Here is a 22,855-nt window from a genome sequence, read left to right as displayed (position 1 = left end):
ATTTATTATTTTAAAATTCAGAAACAAACCTTCCAATCTGCCTGCTTACTTTCTAATTTTTACAAAATGTTTATGAGCATAATCTATAGGCATAGAGATCTTTCTTGATACTGTTAAGAGAGGGGAACATGTTGGTGGGCTCATACCAACTATAGCATCTCAAACTTTTTAATCATGCAATTGACTAAAATATGCAGACAATACAAGATTCCATTTTCCTGATAGTTTCTTTACTATAAAAGGAACTGTCTGATTCTGTACAGCAAAATTCTTTCCTCCATCAAGAAGACAAAGGTTTATCTTTTCTATTAACAATTGATAGGTGCTTAAAAAAAAAAAAAAACCTCTGAATTTCTGAGTTGTTATGGATTCTAAGACCAAAATCAGGAAAGGCTAGGCAGTGGAGGTTAAGTGACTTACACAGTTAGGAAGTGTGAGGCCAGATTTGAACTCAGATCTTCCTTACTCAAGATGTGGTTCTTTATCCTTTGTGATACTTAGCTGCCCCCAATAGATACTTTTTAAGGAAATGTATTTTGGAATTTCTTCATTTTCATTGAGAGTTTTTTTTTATCAAAACAAAATATATCAGTGAATTTTTTTAAACAGAAAAACTTTGGTTCCTGATTTAAAAGACAGAAACAGCATAATCAAGGAGAAAGAATACCAACTCAGAACAGAGGACTTCATTTCAAATCCTGCCTGACCTATACTACCAGGAGGCAATAATTTATCTTCCTGAGCTTCATTTTTCTCACATGTAAAATAAAGTGGTTAGACATTCTGACTTTGGAGCTTCCCTCTAGTTCTTTAATCCAGTTCTAGATATTAAGAATTTGGGCAAAAAAATTTGCAGCCAGATCATAATCCCTTAGGCCAAACCACCTTTCCTTGTTTTTCATTGAACTGTTTTATAGACAGGAAATATTAACTTCATTAATGCCTTTGGATTTGGAAACCCAAAGTCAGGATTGCTACAGTTGATTAAACTCAAGCAAAAACTATTATGTTTTATATTAATTGTGATATAGTAAGACATTATTATTTACATAATTCTATAGCAAAAGTTCTCTGATCTGTGATCTCATTAGTTTGGGGATCATCTCCAGTAATCCAGATTTTACAACCCACCCATACCCAACCATCCTGTGTAACTTTCATCCATGTCTTTTAAGTCTGACAGAAGGGAGTTCATCCTCAGTATTGGGAGAATTGCCTCTAATTCTCTTGAAATCACAGCAATATACATGTACTCTCCACTGGTTAATGCTTAGTCTTCTCACAAGACCAGTTCCCCTTTTGGGTGGTTAATTCATGTATTTGTTTGATGGCATCCTTTATATCACTTTTCTAGAATTTCATGCTTTTGTTGTGTAGCTTCTTTGTGCCCACCTAGTGTTTAGAAATCTCTTTAAGCTATCTAGAGAATGTATCTTTTAAGACCCTCAGAATTGACTTGTCTCCAGCCTAGACTCTTGTCACCCAGACATTATTATGTATTAGCTACAACCTATTACATACCAGTGAAGAATTGTGCAGGAGAAATGGCTTAAAGGATATCTTCAGGGATGTTTATGACTGGAGTAGGAAGCCCGGGAGGGAGGGAATTGTCATGCAGTGAGAGAGAGAAAACTAATAGTTAAGTCGTATTAATATACATATAGTTTCAAAATGGTTGTAGCCAATCATGTTTGATGGCCCCCCTGTGACAAGTTTATGGGAAGACATACACAAGAGTTGTAGAAGTTAAGCTGAGGATACAAATAAAAAAATGAAACAGGCTCTCCTTTTAAGAAGTTTACATTCTATTGGAGTCAACATATATATGGATATGATAGCCAGAAACAAAAGTATTTGGGAGTCACAGGAATGGAAAGTTGATCCATTGGGCAGACCATCAACACATTTTTAGGAACTGTGGTCTTATCACACTGTTGAGATTAAGTCTGCAGCAAGAAGTGGAAGGTAGATTGGGACAGGTGATGATTGGTAGACATGCTATTATAGGGAAGATGGCAAAATGACCTGGATGGACAGCTTGATTAGATATGGAACACAATTTGTTCTAGTTATCTGAGGCCATCTAGCCATAGTGGTATATTTGAATTTACTTCAACCAATTAGGCAACCTAGTTCCAAGGTGGGAGTTCCAAATTGGTTAGATTACCTTGTCCAGAGGCTAAGGGCATATTTTTGTATGTTTGATCAAGAGGTTGGGGTATTTAGGTGGTATAGAAGATAGAGTACTGGGCCTGGAATCAGAAAGACCTCAGTTCAAATTTGGACTCAAACACTTACTAGCTGTGACTCTGAGCAAGTTTGCCTCAGTTTCTCATCTATCAGACAAGCTGGAGTTGTCCTTATAAGCACAGATAGACATCTCAAACACATAGCCATCGTACTAAACTCAATTTTTAGATTAGTTCATTACTTCTCTTGAACGTTTTTGTTTTAATATTTACACCTTTATTTCTCTTTTTTTAGAAAAGAATGTCACTTCAGTCACTTCAGTTTTCTCTCTTACTCTTTCTCCCCCTCCTCTCCTTCCTTTCCCTTTGCCTCCTTCCTTTCTTCTTTTCCTTTGTTCATTATTTGATACCCACAGCTTTTCTGTACCTTCCTTCCCTTCATTTTTTTTGTTATATTGCAAGTATGTACATATTATTTATTATTTACTGATTAACCTTTTACCTTTCTTCAAATCTATTTGTGAATTTTACTTGCCATTCAAAACAATCTTGCTGCTGGGAATTTATTAGTCAAAGTTTTTGTTGCCTTAATATATCCCTATCTCTTGAGACCTTTGTAGATCATTATAATTATACTGAAGTTTTGCTAACTGAGTAACCTTCATAGTAACTTCCCTTTCCAGTTCTATCCTTCTATTGAACCATTTCAGGTTATAATTTCAGTTGTTTGATAAACCTTAAATAACATATACATAAAATAGCCCTTTGGTGGTTGTATGTTCCAGAATTTTAAAGTTGGCTTACCTGAAGTTCACCATTTATTTGCATGGCAAATGTTCCCACTTTGGAATTAATTACTTAGAAACTGATTCTTGAGCTAATTTACTTATTAAAAGTATAGCTAAATTTCTCTTTTTCCTATAGAAACATTAGGAAATGTGAGAATTTTGTCTTCAAATATTCATAGGTTAGCCAAATAGGTGATTTTGGAGGTGAAGACCAACTTTGACTTTTGATAATTGCATTCCATCTTTTTCTGATTTTTCTCATATTGGGAGAATAGTCCTATGCAATTCTAATGCAATCCCTTGATAAAGGATGATTTTCTTATTTCCTTACAAAATCCTTTATCAATGAAATTCTGGAGTTCAGCATTGTTTTTGGGTGATGTTTCTCTTCAAGACATTTTGTGAATTCTCTTAGTCTGTACTTTCTTCAGGTGGCTCAGTGGATAAAGTGCTGGGCCTTGGAGTCAGGAATACTTCAGTATCCTTACCAAAAAAAAACCCTGGGATAGCTGTGGTCCGGGAGTCAGAGTCAGGCTGAGCAACAGAACAACAATGTACTTTATCCCTTTATCCCGACATTGCTACTTTTGAGGAATTTTGGTCAATTGTGATTAACCCCACCCACCCAAAAAGGGGGAGGGGGGGACTAAAAAATGGTCATTGTCCTCTTTCTTCACATTTTTGGAACAATCTAGTAACTTTTAAATTACTTTTGAATTCTGTGCTTTATTTGTTATCTTTCCTTGTAAATTTCTCTAACCTCTTCCAGTCGAGATATCTTTTCATCTTGCTTTGCTGTATTCCTTGCTTTCATACAATTTCCCATTGTTTTCTGCGTGTTGTAAAAATCTGCCTTCTGTTTCTCTGATGATAGTCCTTCCATTATTGATAACATCCTTCTTTCCAGTGCTGAGTCTCTTTCATTTCCTTTAAAACATTTTTAGTGTAGTTTTATGTCTTGTATTAGATAAAGTCTCATTTAGGGAACAGGAGAAGGAGATTATTGTTGAATTACATATAAAAAGTCTCCAACATTTTTCAAAGAATATTAAGTCTCAAATTCTTTCCTTCTCTTCCTCCCCTTCTTCTTGTTTGAGATGGTAAGCAATCTCATATAGATTTTATATGTGCAGTTGTGTAAAACATTTTCCCATATTAATTTTGAATTAAAAAATTAAGAAAGTGAAAAAAGTTTGTTTTAGTTTGGATTCTGACTTGTAAAGGTGAAAATTAATGGTTGGACAATAATTTTATGAAAGTACATGGCCGCCAATATTTATTATATCTTGAGTCAGAAATTTATTTACAAATATTTATAAAAAGAGAGGAAACAATAAAGAAGAGAAATGTGAGGGGGATAGAGAAGTTATCTATCCTATCTCAACCAGGAAGACTGGTGGTGAGTAACCACTCAGCCTCCTCCAAGATGAAAGCTAGTTTCTTAGGAAATTAGGAAAGTAGTCAGCCTTTCACTAACTTAATAAAGTAGTCCAGGAGTTGAAGCCAAGCTCCAAGCTGCAGTGTGCAGCAAAGCTCCCTGGAAGACTCTCCCCAGTTAGAAGACTATCTCCAGAAGACAATCTCTTCAGACTATCTTCTCAAAGACAATCTCCTCGAAGGGAGGTGCTTTTATGGTGACTTCTTGTCTCCTCCCCCTCTTCACAGGGACCAATCACAGTTTCCAAATTGTTTAGCAGCAATGTCTGTGGGATCAGCTTCTTACTTTCTGAAGGTCAATTTCTCATTCATAGTTTCCTGATTGAACAGTTTTTGAGAGTGTAAACTCTTGTGTGATCTCTTAAAAGAATTCACAAGTTTCTGACTGATGAGTTTAAAAAAGGGTGGAGCTCTCCAAGTATCTTGCTGGCTTCTCAACTAGCACTAAATAGAGTGTTTAATCTTTTGCTGATTCAGTTTAAAAGGTAGACAAAGGAGAGTTAATCCTATCTTCAGTCTTGTGAGGTACTAAGTAGGAGTACTTAAGTTAATGTTAACCAAAGTGTCAACTCCAACTAGGCAAAGAGAATAAAGGATTCCCTTTTCACAAGTGTGAACTGAAAATAGACAAGGAGAACATAGAATTCCTTTTCATAGACTCCATAAGTCTTTTTCTGGAAGCAGATGGCATTTTTTAGCATGAATCCTTTGGGATAGTTTTGGATCATTGTATTGCTGAGAATAACTAAATTGTTCACAGTTGTTTGTACAGTATTCCTATATCTGTACATATTCTACTGGTTCTGCTTATTTTACCCTGCTTTAGTTTGTATAAATCTTTCCAGGTTTTCTGAGCTCCTCCTGCTTGTCATTTCTTACAGCATAGTAGTATTCCATCACAATCATATATTATTACTTAGCCATTCCCCAATTGATGGGTATCCCCATACTTTTTAATTCTTCACACTCACAAAAAGAAGTGCTTTAAATACTTTTGTAGGGGCATCTGGTTGGTTCAGTGGATTGAGAGCCAGACCTAGAGATGGGAGGTCCTGGATTCAAATATGGCCTCAGATATTTCCCAGCTGTGTGACCCTGGGCAAGTCACTTAATCCCCATTGCCTAGCCCTTACTACTCTTCTGCCTTGGAGCCAATACATAGTACTTATTCTAAGATGGAAGGTAAGGGTTTAAAAAAATTGTATATATAGGCCATTCCTTTTTTGTTTTTATATCTTTGGGATATGAACCTGGCAGTAGTATTGCTGGGTCAAAGGATATGTACTGTTTTATAACCTTTTGGGCATAGGATCATATTGTTCTCTAGAATGACTGAATCAGTTCACCACTCCACCAACAGTACTTTCATGTCTCAATTTTCCCTCATCCTCTCCCAAATTTTATCATTTTCCTTTTCTGTCATAATAGTCAGTCTAATAGGTGTGGTGTGGTACTTCAGTTATTTTAATTTGCATTTTTCTAATTAATGGGGATTTAGATCATTTTTTGCATGATTTTGCATGACTAGAGAGTTTTGATTTCTTGGTCTGAGAACTTCCTATTCATATCCTTTGACCATTTATCAATTGGGAGATGGCTGGTATTATGTATTTCATGTCTCTTATGTATTTGTGAAATGAGACCTTTATTAGAGAGACTTGTAAAGAAAAATTTATTACTTCCATCCTAAATTCCCATTTAATTTCTGACCATGACATCTCCCAATTTGCCCCCTTTTCTGTCAGTCTCACTCTGCTTCTCTTATCCTTTTCCTGTAGGTTAAGATACCTTACTGAGTGGGTATGTTCTTCCCTCATTGAGACATATTCTTTTGGATAGGACGACTAATTATTCACCTAATCTTTTCTACATGCCCCTCTTGGTAGAATCTTTTAAGGCTTGAGGGGTGTCTGTATTATTCCTTTGTTCACTATGAGCCAGCAGGCTGATCATTTCTGCTTTTCTTGTTTCTTAGCATTCATAAGTTCTGGTTCTGAAGTGGAAAGGACATGAAAAGCAGATGGGGTGGGGAAAGTGGCCCTTTGGGCAGCATGAGGAGAATAATGATAAAATCCTGTGTGAAGTCATCTTGATTTTTGCAGTTTGATTCTGTGTTACAGAAACTGGAGTTTTATATGGTTAGGAATGAAAGACAGACAGGGAAAGAGTGACTGGAAGGCAAGATTCTAGATGCACAATCATTTTGTCTGAAAGCATTTGAAATAAAGAAAAGAAATAATTTTCTGTGAGTATGGATAATCCTAACAATTGATTCCTTTTGATATGTCTTTGTTTATTTAAAAAATGACAGACCCTCCTCTCCCTTACCACCCCCCACCCCAACTCCCCATGGCAACACAGTACCCAAAGAGATTGTGTTATTTCTCCTTTCCAAAGCATAAAGAGAAGGATCTGAAAATTATAGAAAAGAGAAAATGAAAACCACACTCCCAGATTATGTTTGCAAAGAGAAATATGCCTTGGGTGTTTTTTATTACTTCAATGTCATTATAACTTTAATTAGTGTTATGTCAGCTACTTAGATCAGAGTTAATAAGCATATTAACCTCCTTTCTGTTTGCTCTGTATCTATGGTAACTTGGTGGGTGTGGAGTTGGGGACAAGTGACATCTGTTAGATTATGGTCTATGTACTGGTAAATGATTTCATCACCGTCCAAACCATACAACCCCCCAAATTAAAGCAATGTTTGTGTCATCCTCTAGGGAGGTTTATCCATGAAAGCAAGATATTTATTCTGCCTCTTACATGCCCCCTCCAATATGCCTGAAACATGAGAAAAATCTCAAGTAATTTTCTAACCTAAGCTTTTAGCTTTGGCTTGTTGGGTAGTAGCCTTTTAATAAATCTGATATTTTTCATATCTTAATTTATGGTATTTACCAACTTTTAAAAAAATCAAACATTTGATTTAAACTAGGTCTTTTTACTTAGCTTTAGGGGAAGTTTTTAAAATAGTCTTTTGATATTGTGATATTGTTGTCCTTTTGTCTTTGCCCTCTGTTGCTCCACAAATTGGGCAGCATATAAGGTGCAGGTGAATCATACTTCTATGGTTTTTGTGTCTTTGAGCCCTTGATTTCCTTCATATTTTCACTGACTCCAGGTACTTTTATGGTATTCTGGTAGCCTTATCTATATTACCTTATTTGTGTAACTACTTGATTTGTTTGGAAACTAGTAATGTGATCTACACAAAAGGAAAAGATCCTTTCTCTTTGTTTCATTGACTTTCCATGTAATTTTTACTCATTTAACCTGGCTAGGTTTATGTCACCACCAGTTTGAATATTGATTGTTGGTCTTTTTTCTATCTATACTATAGTCTAAAAGTTTTAAACTAAGTAACACAGGGGGACCTTGCATTCCTGGCTTTTTTCTCTGTTGTGCAGCATTTTGGGAATTGGATTTTTTTTAACCCTCTTGTGCTAATCAGAATCTGATTAGTGTAGTGTGCTGGAAAGAATGGTCAGAAGGTCCAGCTTTGATCCTTGGCTCTGTCATTAATTACTTGCATAACTTTGAGCAAGTCAAAATTCCAGAATTTGAGAATTGGAAGAAAACCAAGGGACCCTCTAGTCCCCACCCATATGTAATAGGAATCTCTACTGTAATAAAGAGAACAAAATATTCCCTCCTGCCTACTTATATTATTATCCTCCCTGTTTATATTAAAGATAGCTATTCTCCTGAGTCTTCTTTATTCCAGGCTGATTATGCCCATTTCTTTCAACTGATATTTGTATTCTTAAATCTTGGGCTTATTAATGAACATAGCACTCCAGAAAAATTTTGACCAGAGTAGAATATAATGGGACTCTCACATCTCTATTTCTGGATATTCTCCTATTTTATTACAACTTAATTTTCTCTGAGCCTCATTGTCTTCATCTATAAAATGGCAGTTGGGCTAGATGATCTCCAAGGTCCCAACTGGCCTTTATATTGTCTAGATACTATCTTTTATCTCTACCTTCATTCAGTCACCATGCAAGCAATACCTGCACATCTGTCTAGCTCTCACTGTTGAGTGGGCTACACCTTAGCTGCGAGGAATGCAAGGTGTTGTCCTCACTTCTTCTCTCCATAAGGCACACACACCTTCTCCTTGCCTACAGGACAAACTCAGGGATAAACAACGCTGGTTTGCATACCTTGCTCCTTCAAAAAATAAAATAATTTAAGACCACTTGAAATAATAAAAAAGTTTAATTTGATCATTTGGTTTTGGAATAATCTGTCAGATTAGATTTTTCTTAGCAGTAGTTACTTGAAAAGAAAACTAATAAAAATGGTGGAAAAACTTCTTGCACAAGATTTGCCTTTATTGAAATATCGTCATTTTACATGGTAAATATATATTTTCAAAGAAGATGGGACAATGTAGAAATTCTTCTAAGTAATCCTTACTATATGATAGGAAAGAAAGAATGATTTTTGGCAGTTACTACTAAGTAGTATAATGATACTTAGTAATACTAATTCACATTTACATAGCACTTTATTGTTTATAAGGTGCTTTCTTAACATAATCTGTAAGGCAGAAAGGATGTTATTTCCATTTTACAGATTGGTATATAAATGCTGAAAAGTTAAATGATTTGTAAGTTTATACATCTAATTCCATCAGACAGAGCCAGATCTTGAATCCGGATTTCTGGACTTTGAGTCCATATTAACTTATGGATAATATGATATGATATGGTATGATATGCTATACCCTATGGCCATAATGGCGAACATATGGCACACATTATCAAAGATGGCACACAGAGTGGTCCTCCCTGCATCCCCCCGAGTTTGTTGCTAGAAAGACAGAGGGACTTGGGAGGAGATGCTCCCTTCCCCCTCTCTACTGTGCCTGATGACATTTTTTTCACCTGCCTTTCCTCTCAGCAGCCCAATGGGAGCACTTCCTCCCTCCCCTGTGTGGTAAGGGGGAGAGGGGCTGGGCTCACCCAGCACTCTGTGGGGTTTGAGGGTAGGGCACTGCATGCAATCTCTAAAAGGTTTACCATCACTGCCCCATAGTAATACTAATTGTAATGCTCTTTCTAAACCCTGACATATAAACTCTGATTTTCTGGTGGACATGTGTACCCCAAACTGTAAGATCTGTGATTTCTTCTGCAGAGAACCAACTCTCCACCAACTTTGATATTAGATACATTCTAGAGAGGTACCTAAGACACAGAGATTAAATGGTTTTGAACTTACTTCTTCCTGACTCCAAGCCACATTTTGCCAGGAGCCAAACTGACTTTAATAGTATGTGCTTTGTAAATGCTGGAGACTCTTAACTGCAGAAAGTAATTATGTATATATAATCTGGATGGCTTCCCTTATTTAATATCTTCCATAGCACTTCAACCTCTCCCCTTCTTTGTCCAGATGAATTCTGCCAAGTTTGCAACCTGTGAAAGAGTCTCCTAATGTAAGTTTCAAAGACTGTAGCAATAAAAGGATAAGAGTTATAGTATAAACTCCAGAGGACATTTTGTATTCCTTGAAGGACTATAACTGAGGAGAAATTATTTTTTTATCCATTGGGCCTACTTCTGTCCACCGAAGCATCACTGGACCAGTTTATCATTCCTTTCACATGACTACCATCTGAAAACAGGAACAAGAATATTTGTAATACCTACCTCAGGAGATTATTGAGAAAAAAGCACTTTGTAATTTTAAATTACCATTGTTGTTTTTAAAGTCATTTCTATCTAGTAATACATTTCTGGAGTCATTGTTTCTTAAATGAATTGTTCAGTAGATAGAATTCTGGGCCTCGAGTCAGGCAGACCTGAGCTCACATTTGGCCATACATACTTACTAGTTATGTGACCCTGGGCAAGTTACTCAACTCCTACCTACCTCAGTTTCCTCATGTATAAAATGGGGATAATGATAGCACCTACTTCTCAAAGACTGTGGTAAAGATCAGGTGAGACAGCTGGGTGGCTCAGTGGATTGAGAGCCAGACCTCGAGACTGGAGATTCTAGGTTCAAATGTGGCCTCAGATACTTCCTAGCTGTGTGACCCTGAGCAAGTCACTTAACCCCCAATGCCTAGTCCTTACCACTCTTTTGCCTTGGAATAAATGCAGAATATTGATTCTAAGATGGAAGTTAGGGTTTAAAAAAAAGATCAGGTGATATAATATTTGTACTATTTGTAAAGTGCTTTGCACAGTGTCTGGAACATAGCAGTTGCTATAGAAATACTTGTTTTCTTGGGACAACTAGTTAGCTCAATGAATGAAGTGTGAGGCCTGGAGCCTGGGAGTCTTGGGTTCAAATCAGACCCCAGACATTTCCTAGCTGTGTGATCCTGGGACAAATCACTTAACCTAATTGCCTAGCCCTTGCCACTCTTCTGTCTTGGAACCAATACTTGTAAATATAAATTCTAAGGTATGGGTTTAAAAAAATAAAAGGCTTGTTTTCTCATTCTTTCCTGCTAAGGTATGCAAAATGTCAGAATTTCTACTTCTATTCCTTTCCCCTTCAAATTCTCTTATCAAATCCCCTCCAAAGATTTTGTATTTGAAGACAGGCTTCTCATTATCTTGTATGTTATACTTCCCAGACCCCTTACTTAAATATTTGTACTTTTATGGATGCATTCAGTTTTTTCAGTGACTCATCACATGGTACTTCTTGTGGGCCAGGCACTTTGCTAAATGCTGAGGAAAAGACGGAAGACAGCCCCTATTCTCAGGGAATTCACTGCCTGATAGGGGGAGACAATGTGAAAAACATGTACACACAAGATATATTAATAAATAGAGATGATCCATATGAGGAAGGTACTAGCATTAAGGAGGATCAAGAATGGCTTGAAGGTGGTATTTTAGTTAGGACTTGAAGGAATCCAAGAAGCAGAAAGGAGAAAGTATTCCAGGCATGGGGGGACAACCACAAAAAATACCCAGAGACAGAAGAGAGGATCTTATGCAAGGAACAGACAAGACACCAGTGTCACTGGATTTGAGAGTTCATGGCCACAGCTAGAGGGGAAGAATCCTGGAAAAGTAGGAGAGGGGTAAGTGGACACATTATTTCCCTTAGGTATTTAAGATCAATAGAGACATATTCTGTAGTTTCTTATAAGATCTTCTGTATTTCAGGCCTACCTCACATTGTGTGGAAGGTGCTTTGTAATTCTTAATGCATTGTTTAAATGTGAATCATTATTCTGTGTCCTCTGATGCATTTGTAGAACTTTAACCCTTATGTGTCCTCCAATGTGTCTTTAGAACTTTACCTTGGATTTTGAAATATCAGTATTTAGGGAGTCAGGAAGGAGATGCCACTGGCCTAGAAGCATGTTCATGTTTTCAGAGATGGTCATTCTAGGGGAAATAGGAGTCTTTCAAAAGTATACTTTTCCAGATTTCTCCTTCTCCAATAGGTACAAGAACTGAGTAGTCACTTAGCAGCGGCTGCATCAGTAATGGAGGCCAATGGGCGGCAATCATGTCATTTTGTTTTATGTTCTCCTGCCTTTGATAATCGTTAACTGTGCCAAAGGGCATAGGGTGAAATGACTAGTTCAGTCTCTTGTGACAAAGTTATACTTTGTCCTTCGTCACCAAATCTAGAGCTGTGAGGGGCCTCAGAAGTCAGCTAGCACAGCCCTGTTAATCATTTCTCCGATGAGGGAACTGAGGAAGGCTAATTGACTTTCCCAAGGGCATGTGTGTAATAAATATTAGAGGTCAGGATTTGAACCCAGGCCTTCTTACTGCTGAAACAGTTTTTTGTTATTGGGAAAAGTGGTGACTTCCTTCTGGTCAAACACTTCTTACCCCTCTCCTATGGATCACCTACAATCACTATTTCTTTGGTACTTATGTAGTTATCTCCTGGCCTTTTTGAGCTGTAGAACAGAAATGGACAGTTTCTCTAGTTCTCAAGTTTAACGACAATCTCAAGAAGCTCATTAGGGATGGGTATATCTCACAGAGCAAACTCATACCATGATTTCTTTGGATCTGAAACAAGTTGAAATCCTATTCCTTTTCTAGTTACTTATTTCCAGATTCTCCCCTTTGGAACTCCAGTCGGTTGTATTTGTCCTCACTCTCAAAGCTTTGCACTGTTCTGACCTGCCCATGACTATTCCCATTTCTGATCTTTTTAGACTTCTCATTTCCCTATGGCAGCTAGGTGGCACAGTGGACAGAGTAGGATCTCAAGTTAGGAAGACTCATCTTCCTGAATTCTAATTTGGCCTCATACATTTAGTAGCTGTGTCACCTTAGGCAAGTCACTTAATAATCCTGTTTTGCCTCAGTTTCCTCATCTGTAAAGTGAGCTGGAGAAGGAAATTGCAAACCATTTCAGTATCTATCAAGAAATCCCCAAATTTGATTACATAAACTTAATCAGTCTAGGCAGCTGATACCATCTTTTGATGAATTAAGTGTTGTACCATTCCATAGCATTATAGAGCACCAAGAGAAAGCCAAAAGTTAATTTTGCCAAGAGCAAGGGAGAGATTGGATTTTCTTTTAGGTCATTCAACTGAAGGATAGAAACATGAAACAGAAAAAAGAGGGTTTCAAAATGTGTGCCCCCACTCACTGTTTGACTCGTGTCTCCCCCAATGAACCTTTAAGGAATAAAATGAGAGAAGTATTAAATTTAGAAAGAAGTCCTAGAAAAAGAAGTCCACTGAGATGCTATCACAAGATAAGTTACATCCGAATTCTATTTGGGAGATTGTGTCATACTGTATTAGAAAGGTTCTAGAGACCTTAGCTTCTTCCTTCATGAGAAGATTCCAATTGTAAGAATGAAACACCAACCCCCTACAGAATGACTCTTGGAAAAAGGAACCACAGGCTGATGAGCAACAACTTCAAGAATGTCTATTTCCCCTTGATCACACTGAGCTCCCACAGGAAATCTCAGTATTTCATGTCAGGACATAAGACACTGTGAGGACGTCAGTGCACCCAGAGGTTTGTGGTTTCTGCTCGTTTGATGCCCACCAAAGAACTTCCTGCAGAAAAGGCCTTACTAGTCTGTGGGAATTGTGTTTAGTATGTCAGCCATGTGCTAAAACTAAGACAGCCAATGATTTCCAATACTCTAAAGGGTAATTTTGATGTAAAGTGCCTTTTGGGGTTTGAACTGTACTCCCTGCACCTCTTGTTTTTGTAGCTTTTGCATCCATCTTTAGATGGACTTATTTTTCCAGTATTCTTTAGACCAACACCTAAGAGGAATTTGAGTGATGTTTAGCATCTACTTGGAGTTTATATTCCTTGAATGCTAAGCACTTTTTGTATATGGAGAAAAGTTTTGATTTTACCAAGTTACAATTAAGTATTCATTTTCAGTAAATATTAAATACATTCTATGGCAGGAATCAGGAAGACTCATCTTGGGGCAGCTGGGTGGCTCTGTGGATTGAAATCCAGACCTAGAGTTGGGAAGTCCTAGGTTCAAATCTGGCCTCAGACACTTCCCAGCTGTGTGATCCTGGGCAAGTCATTTAACCCCCGTTGCCTAGCCCTTACTGCTGTTCTGCCTTGGAACCAATATACAGTATTGATTCCAAGATGGAAGGTAAGGGTTTATATATTAATAAAAAGAAGAAGACTCCTCTTCATGAGTTTAAATCTGGCCTCAGGACACTTACTAAGTTGTGTGTCCTTGGGCAAAACACTTAACTATTTGCTTAATTTCCTCATCTGTAAAATGAATTGGAGAAGGAAATGGCAAAACCACTCCAGTATGTTTGCCAAGAAACCTCAAGGCGGGGGAGGGGCATCTCAGTGGATTGAGAGCCAGACCTAGAGATGGGAAGTCCTAGGTTCAAATCTGGCCTCAGACACTTCCCATCTGTGTGACCCTGTGCAAGTCACTTAACCCCCATTGCCTAGCCCTTACCACTCTTCTGCCTTGTAACCAATACCCAGTATTGATTCTAAGACAGAAGGTAAGGGTGTATTAAAAAAAAAAGAAGAAGAAGAAAGAAACCTCAAATGGGGTCCCCAAAGATTTGGACATGACTGAAATGACTGAATAGCAAAAACTGTGTGCTTAGAAGCATGCAATGGGGTGTATCTTAAACACTGAAAAACCATTTTTAGGAAGAGGGGAGTGGTGAAGGACAGTCTCAGGGAGGTTAATTTATCTCTTCAACACACATATGCATTTAATCAGTGAGACACATTCCTCAATAAATGAATGAGGATTTAAAACCTAGAACTTTAAAATAGTAGAATAAAATTAATAGAGATTTTACTGGATGGAATTATGGAAAATCTGCTATTGTACAGAGAAATGAACTACAGCAATGATGGGCAACCTTTTGAACTTGGTGTGTCAAAATCTGCCAAAAAACCAAACATAACTTGGGTGGTATGTCACTGAGAAAAAAACCATATTTGTATGTTTGTAGTTTAACGATATTTGTAGTTTAAATAACAAAAATGTATAATTGTAATATTGTATAAATGGAGATTTTGAACCTTTGACTTCATTTCCCAGAAGTCTTTGGTATTTCCCAGAATTCCCTATAATCTCCCCTGTGTCTCCACATTGGAGAGATCACGTTATTGGTATTTAACTGGCAGTAACGCCTCCCTTGCCCTCTTTTTTTTTTTTTTGCATGATGTAGCATCAGCAATGATGGTGGTATAAGGTGGGGAAAATTTGAAAATGGCTAAACAGCCATTGGCACTTGGTTTTTATTTTGTATCCTCTTTATCCTTGATTTCTAATGATCCTTAATAAACCTCATAAAATATAATATTTTTATTATTAGAGATATAATTGTAGATTTTGCAGTTCCTGGAGGAGCTCCAGCATGAGACCTCAGACTGCTTCCCTTAGATGATCACGTAGTGAATGATAAGGCTGACTCCCCTTTTCTTTGGCTTTTCTGGAGAGACCCCTTGGCTGAGGCCTCTGAACTGCCTAGCTCAGACCAGGCCAGAGCAGATCTTTTTCCCTTTTCCCTCTCTCTCTCTTAATTTCTTCCTTCTATTGTAAATAAACCACCATAAAATTCCATTCTGACTTGAGTCAGAATTGAGTCATTGGGATTTAGAATTTAAATCCCTGGCAACCAATTAAAAGATATATTCAATCCAACCATAAAATTTACGCCTTATGACTATTTAATAAACCAAAAACTAATTATTTAACTTCTTTGTTCATCTGTCAGTTGGTTTCTTTTGTTGGTCTGATACTATTTAACTTGTGTGGGATACCATGAACTAAAGTAAGTGAGGGAAAGGGGGAATTCTTTAACCTGCCTATTAGTGATTTTTTTTGTTGCTGAATTTCATTGACTAAATCTTCAATTGAAGGTTGGTATTTTGTACATTTCAAGCCCAAGCAAGTGCTACTAACTTCATCTGACAGTTTGTTTCTTTTGTTGGCTTTGATATTATTTAACGCTGAGGATAAGGTCTCACAAAAGTATGTAGAGGGAAAAATTGTGAGTAAAGCCTTTTTTTCAGGGTGCTAAACGTGTCTGGTAATTGGTTCTAGGCACTCCTCCATTGCACATGGGCCAGAGCCCCATCCAATCTTCCACAGGCCTGGACCTGCTCCTCCCCAATTGGCTGACCTGGGTGCTTCGAGAGAGAGCAGGGGCTGCCACCAGCCTACCTGCCTACTCCCGCACTCCTTCCATGGGTGCACTCGCACCTCAACCTCCCACACCTCAGCCTCCCCCACAACCAGTGCATGGAGCATACTCGAACTCCCCCCTTCCCCCCCCCTCCACTGGACCTGGCTGGGATATGGCCACAGTCCCAGCTTTGAATTTGCAGATCCCAGGGTGGGCCCCAAGGAGGCGCACTGAGCCCACATATGGCTTCATGTCATAGAAAATGGCTACATGTGTCAGTGCTGACATGTGTTATAGGTTCAGTGTCACAAGACTGTGGAGTTGTTTGTTGCATTTCATTTCCAAGAAATAAGGTTTGGGGATGTGTACATAGTTAGCTCTGTTCTTTTACCTTGAAACTCTTGGTACTTCCCTTAGTGACCTTAAGGTAAAGTATGTGCAGAGCAGAATTCTTCTCTCTTAATTATTCAGAATTTTAAGAGAAAATGAATGGTGGCGATTCGTCTGAGGGATGTGCTATTTGCATCCATTTACATTGAGTCCAGGACCTTAGGTACTTTCTCTACCTCTGATATTTTGGCTTAAGCCAATTACAAATCAATCTCTAAATAGAACCTCTGACTCAAATGGTAGAATTACATAGCCCAGTTGTTCTCATGTGTATTCAGCTGTGTTGTTTAGTGCTTTTTCTTCTCCCAAGTACAGGTCAGATAAAGGGCCAGAGGGTGTAGCTGTGTTAGTCCTTATTTGGGAGTTCCCAGTAATGACGTAGCCCAAGGAACATACTATGGATCCAAGCCTTCTAACTTCTGAAGTTGGAGGAGGCCATTTCTGACCATACTCATTCCCAGAAGATTTGCTGGAATCTTCTGTGTATTGCTATCTGGGCCTAAATAATCCCTGGTTAGCCAGATATAGTTTGTTTAATCTGGTGTCCCAGTCTATGAGGGTTGGATACATTAAAGGATTCATTGCAGGAGTGGACAGCAAGTACTTAGCCATGACCATCACAATCCTATTTGCTTTTTAAAGGAATCTTTTTTTAACTTAGGGGATGATTTTAAGAGTGACTGTGCAACCTTTGATCTCTTTGGTGCCGGGTTTTTTTTTTCATCCCCTTTAGTGACTCTTAAGTAAATTTTTTTAAGAATAAATTTTTTTCAGTTAATGAAAACCTTCCTCTTATTCTATCCTTCCAAAGCTTCCCCTAACCTCCACTGAAAAACAAACCCCTTATAACAGCTCTCCATGTACTTGAATAAATTATTCCAGGTTTCTGCGTTTAGTCATAATGACTCTTTGGGGGTTTTTTTCTGGACCCTTATAAGAAGCATAATTAGCTTATGCAACAGGGTATTGATTCCCTCCAGCACTAAGAAGAGGTTGTGATGAATTTGGTTATGAAAAGACTATTAAATGTAATGTAGAAAACTTTGGGGGCTTTAGAACATGTATGGTGGTCCAGTAGTCTCCTGATTACATTCAACTCCTTCAACCCACAGGATGCCCAGATGGCACACTGCAGTGTCTCCGATCTGTGACTCCCATTCTCTATAACACATTCTTTAGTGATGTGTCAGGAGTTATTTATATACTCAGCTCCTTTTTTTACTCATCAAAAGCAAAGTCTAAGGGTTGTTTATCTTTCCTTAGCTAACAGAGGAAGTTAAAATTCCCAGTCTGATATGGCACTGTCTGTGCCATGTTAAATTGTGTAATTAAATGAAACTACTTAGTGGTAGAAATACATTTTCAGCCCCTACATGATCATCACCATCACTGTAAAATGTGTATGAAGCCCTTGTTCAAGGTCTTCTTGGGGTACAGAAATGAGATGCATTAAAGATAAAGGAATTTGAAACTGGTTGTGAAAAGACAAAGGACATTGGAACACAGCACAAAAGGTCCAGAATTTACACAAATACATATTTACGTTACAATACTCAACATTGGGCAAATGCCTACAAACTTGGTTAAGATAGGAGGCAGAGTCAAGGGAGTATATTCAGTGGATTTGAAAAGTAGCAGAGGGAAAGAACTTCATTAAAGGAAGGCAGATTTTTTTTTTCTTCTTAGAGATTCAAAAATGATTTTTAAGAGTCATTTTTATTGGGAGAGGGTAGGTGGCTCAGCAGATAAAGAGTGCTAGGTCTGGAGTTGGGTTCAAAACTGGCCTCAGACACTTCCTGGCTGTGTCACCCTGGGCAAATCACTTAACTTCAATTGCCACTCTTCTGCCTCAGGACTGATACTTTAGTATTGATTCTAAGACAGAAGAAGGTAAGGGTTCAAAGGGGAAAAGTTATTTTTCTTTGTACCAGTTAGCATCCATGCTTCATGCCAGATTTTTAATTAACTCACAGGATTTTACATTACATTCCTAAATTCCCAGGAATTTGGTTATGGAGTGAACCCTTAGTTTAGTGGTTATCTTGGAGGATTGTGGGGTGTGAAAGTTTATGATCAGTACCTGCCTGGCACATAGTAGGCATTTCATAAATATTGACTGCCCAAGTTACAGGAAATCTTTGTTCTACACTATGAGTTCTCTGTGTCCATGAGCTAGTTCTCATCCTCTATGGAAGCAAGCCTCAGTACTCTTTATCCTAGCCAAAGAGTCTCTTAGAGATATATTACATTCTAGGCATCTCTACCTAAAGGGATCATGCTTATGAAAAATTTTTCTGCCCAAAGCCAATTTCACTTAAGATATATAGGGTTCAAGAACAAAGACAAAATTCCAGTCAGGGGCACAGAATTTAGGTTAAGAGTTTTGGGTTAAACCCCAAGAGGAATCATTTCCCCCAAACTAGCTTAGGATGGGGCAAGGGGTGTGGCTTTTATAGTTTAGTCATTTTCCTCTTCAGTTTCAGGGAGTTTCTATTCAGGGTTGATGGAGCTTCTTCTTTAAGTAAGGCCTTCCAAAGAAGGCAGCAGAGATTTCACTGTGGGGCATTATCTCCTTGGGATTAAGGACTGGTAAGGCATTCTAATCAGGTCAGAATAAGGACCTTAGACAAAGACAATGAGAAAATATTTTTAAAGAGGGAATGGTTGGAGGAGGCTTCTTGTGCTGCCACTTTTTTTCTCATTAGCAATATGGATTTCCCTTTCAGCACAGGGTTGGTGTGAGGACTGATTTTTAAATATTTCCAGAGATCTGGACCTCTTAAGAAGGGTGGCAAGACTGGGACTAGATGCTAAAATAAATAGTCTAGAAAATTCAAACCTTAGGAAGTGGTAATGAGAGAGTTAAGTAGTTTTTATTTTTGCTGGGTCTGTGGCCAGAGATGGGTAAGGGGATGGGACACAGGGCATGTCTACAGGTAGCAGACTTCCTTAGTCATATCTTTTTACATGTGGCCCCTGAAGGGAAAAGGATGGAGGCTCGGAGAAAGGGCAGGATGAGATCCAAAGATTTTCCAAAGGTTGTTTTAAACCTAACATAGCTGTCTGTTGGTCTTTGTTCTAGATTCCTGACATATGGTAATTTAATTAAATAGTAGATTTCAGCTTCAGTGCTAAGTTTCTGGCTTAAGGTGTAGTCTAACTCTTTCTGGTGTTCTGAGATCAGCTGGTCTCCCTGGGCACAGCTTTTAGTGCTGCTGATGCTATTGCATTCATCAGGCGCCTGGCCCAGGCCATGGAAAACCTTGAGAGGAGACAGTCTGCTATGGGGCAGGAGCTTTGTCCTGGAATTTCCTGGCCTTTGTCTGTCTGGTACCGCCTCAGTGTTTCAAGACACTTGTATTTAGTGTTAACTTCCTTCTGGGGAAGAGATGTATTGCCAGTCTCCCAACTTGGACATTGTATTTCCTGTGCCAAGTGACCCTCACTCCTGATCAGTCAGGCTTTTACCCTCTCCCCAATCATCTTGCTTTGATTAGTTAGGCACTTAAAACTATTCCGACTTAAACTTCTTGCAAGGCTTTCTCCTGGTGGTGTGTAAATTGGCTTTTGGGAAAAGCAGTTCCCATTATTACTTGGGCCCACTTGAGTCAGTGCTTTCAGACATGGCATGTTGGTCATTGAGAGAAGATTTGGGGGAATGGAAGCATTTGGCTCTGCCAGATCTCCCAATTCTTACTGGAGGCAGGTGAAGATACCTACTGAGTCTGATAATGGCTTGAAAAGCTATGTTTTTAGGAAGTAGAAGGCCTTGTGACTTCACTGTTCATCAGCACCTTAATTCTAATTGTATTTTTTCTAATTCACTTTACAGCAGAGAAAATCATACCTGGAGCGCAGTGTGAAGGATGCAGAGGACAACATTCGGGAAATGCTGATGGCCAGAAGGGCACAGTAAATCTTTATTTGATCCCCTTTCCTCTGCTCCATTGGGGCAGAGCAGCAGACTCTGGTGTGCTCTAACTCGGAGGACTTTTTGGAAACTCTGCTTTTATTTGGACCATTGTTAAGCTGCAGCCTTCAAGGTGATGGCCTCCTGTACCCCAGGCTGAGCCACTTGCAGATCCTTGGCCTGAGGTTTGATCATGACCTGCTGAAGCTGAGAGAAGGAGGAGGAGAAGGAGAGCCCAGGGCAAAGGAAGTACTCCCTGTTCAGTAACTCCAGTTACCATTTTTGTTACATAAATAAAAGGTATCCATCCCCTTCCTCCAAGACTGGTTTCCTTGCTGCTTAGGAGAAGGTATTTCTGATTACTCTATTTTCAAGATTTCTATATCCCAGGTTCTTCTATTGAATCTTACTGCTTCCTTCTCTTATGCTTAGTTCTTTTCTTGTCCTGATTTCATTTTTCTAAGCCTCAATTTCTATATCTGTAAAATGAGAAAGTTGACCTGAATAGTAACCAAGTTCCCCTTAGCTTTAACATTCTATTCTGATCCTCCCAAGAGAGATCTATCCTCACATGTTCCTATCCCTCCCTGTAGTCTTTCTTTTCTGTTGCCTTGAGAAAATCTCTCAGCTCCTGAGCAACTTCCCTATCCTGCTTCTAAATAGAGTCCATGGAGGAGAGATGAAGGCAGTGAGTCCACTTATCCAAAGGAATAAGCAAAGGCAGATTTTCCATTGAGGCCCTAAGCCAGAGTTGGAGCCTATAGCATTTTGCTGTCCAGACTAAGTGTTGTACCCAGCAAGACCTGAGGCTCTAGGACAATAAGAATAGGGAGGTAGTAGATCTCTCCTGGGGGCCCGTAATGATTTCATTTACACATTGAGCCTCTGGAATTCACTCTGGTGTCTAGGTCCTTGCCTTGTTGAGTTTGTTGGATACTGTGGTTGCCACCGCCTGCCCCCTCCCCACTTCTGAAAGGGCATCCTTGCAAGGTAGGAATCATTTCTGTGCACCTACTGTCTTAACTCTGTAGGGATTTGCCTATAACAGTTCTATCAGAGAGGCTGCCTCCAGATCTGATCATGTGAAGCATGTGGCTCAGGGAGAACCCAAGAAGCTGCAGATTAACAAGACTGAGGCTTTTTCCTACTGCTTTGCCTCATGAGTGGTGGCTTAGTGCCACTTAGTGGCCAGAGCTGGAATATGTCCTGTAACTTGGGAATACTCCAGAGGTATAAGATTAACACTGGCAAGATAGATGTTTTGCTAAAATAGTGTTTTAGCAGGGACCTTGTTTTTCTCTCTGAGTCTCTAGAAACTTCCTTCCTGAGAATGAAGAGCAAGCCCCACTTAGCCACATACTCAGTTACTTAAGCTATTGTGAGGGCCAGTGTGCCATCTGAAGCAGTGCCAGCCAGAGAGCTCAAGGGGCTCAGGAAGGAGGATACAGTCATTCAGGGCAGTTGGGGCCTCTAAGATGTCCCCAGAGAAATTGGAAGAGGTTTTAAAAAAAAAAAGATAAAAAGCCAGGCTAGAAGTTTCTGCCATGTTCTTAACACCAGATGTCTGAGCAGCAATCTACAAATCAGGTTTACGTTCACTACTTGACAGGTACCTCTTTTATGGATGAGGAAACAAACTTCCAGATGGTATATTATTTCCTGGTCCCCATTGGCCTGGGCTAGAACTAGAATCTAGGCCTTCTAACTTCCCTAACCCAGTGGTATGAGATGGCTGAGAGGAAAGCCTCCTGGCTGGACCTGGGAGGGTGGAGGGATGAGAACAGACCACTCACGTGCCTGAAAAGCTCTCTGCTTGGTCCCAGGCACTGATGTGGTTCCAAGGATATTTTCCTTGGCATCATCCTAGCCTAACACCCCATTCCCCCCAGTGACACAACCAACACAGAAAGGTATCTAGATGACAGCCACAAAGTCAGAGCTATTAGGCTGGAAACAGGCCAATGAGAAAATTTTTTGTAAAGTTTTGACCTGGACTTTAAATGGAGCAAATGACAGAAGTGGTTTTGGAGTCCAACCATATACACTATGGGCCATTCTTGCCTCAGTGTGTGCCTACAATTTAATCTACAAACACATGCATGTAAAAACAGAAGCTTATACTAATAAAGATATACCAGGGGCTCTTTCTTTTTGGTCTGAAGAGATGGATCAATATAAATAAACACTGTGACTTTTGAAAAGTTTATTGACAAAGAGAGTAGTGAAACATAATCAGGGAATTAGGAAATAATCATCCAGTGGCTTGTTTGTTGCATATTTGCCACCACCACAAACAGTGCAATTTAATATGGTAAATATAAATTTCATATTCAAGCCTTTGGCCAAAAAATCATTTAGCACATTATTAAAGTATGACAAGAAAATTAGAAAATGAACATTAAAAAGATTGTGTCACTAAAATTAAACAGCCAAAAAAAAATCACTACTAATCTAGGATTTCATCACTGTTGTGGTTATCTGTGCAGAGCTAGTCATTCATTATAGCAATAGAAAGAGATCAAGAATC

At 38.8% G+C, this 22,855-nt stretch overlaps 1 protein-coding gene across 1 annotated transcript in view; it reads left to right on the top strand.

The window, feature by feature from the left end:
* PFDN1 (prefoldin subunit 1) overlaps positions 1 to 20,643 on the top strand; it is a 58,992-nt gene extending 38,349 nt beyond the window's left edge. The window contains exon 4 of the mRNA XM_001368516.4: positions 20,251 to 20,643. Coding sequence (XP_001368553.3) covers positions 20,251 to 20,334 — 84 coding nt within the window. The 3' untranslated portion in view covers positions 20,335 to 20,643. The remainder of the gene's footprint in view (positions 1 to 20,250) is intronic.
* Positions 20,644 to 22,855: the final 2,212 nt, after the last annotated feature.

The sequence above is a fragment of the Monodelphis domestica genome, chromosome 1, assembly GCF_027887165.1.
Source record: "Monodelphis domestica isolate mMonDom1 chromosome 1, mMonDom1.pri, whole genome shotgun sequence".
Lineage (NCBI taxonomy): Eukaryota > Metazoa > Chordata > Mammalia > Didelphimorphia > Didelphidae > Monodelphis > Monodelphis domestica.
This window is presented reverse-complemented; position numbering and strand designations above follow the sequence as displayed.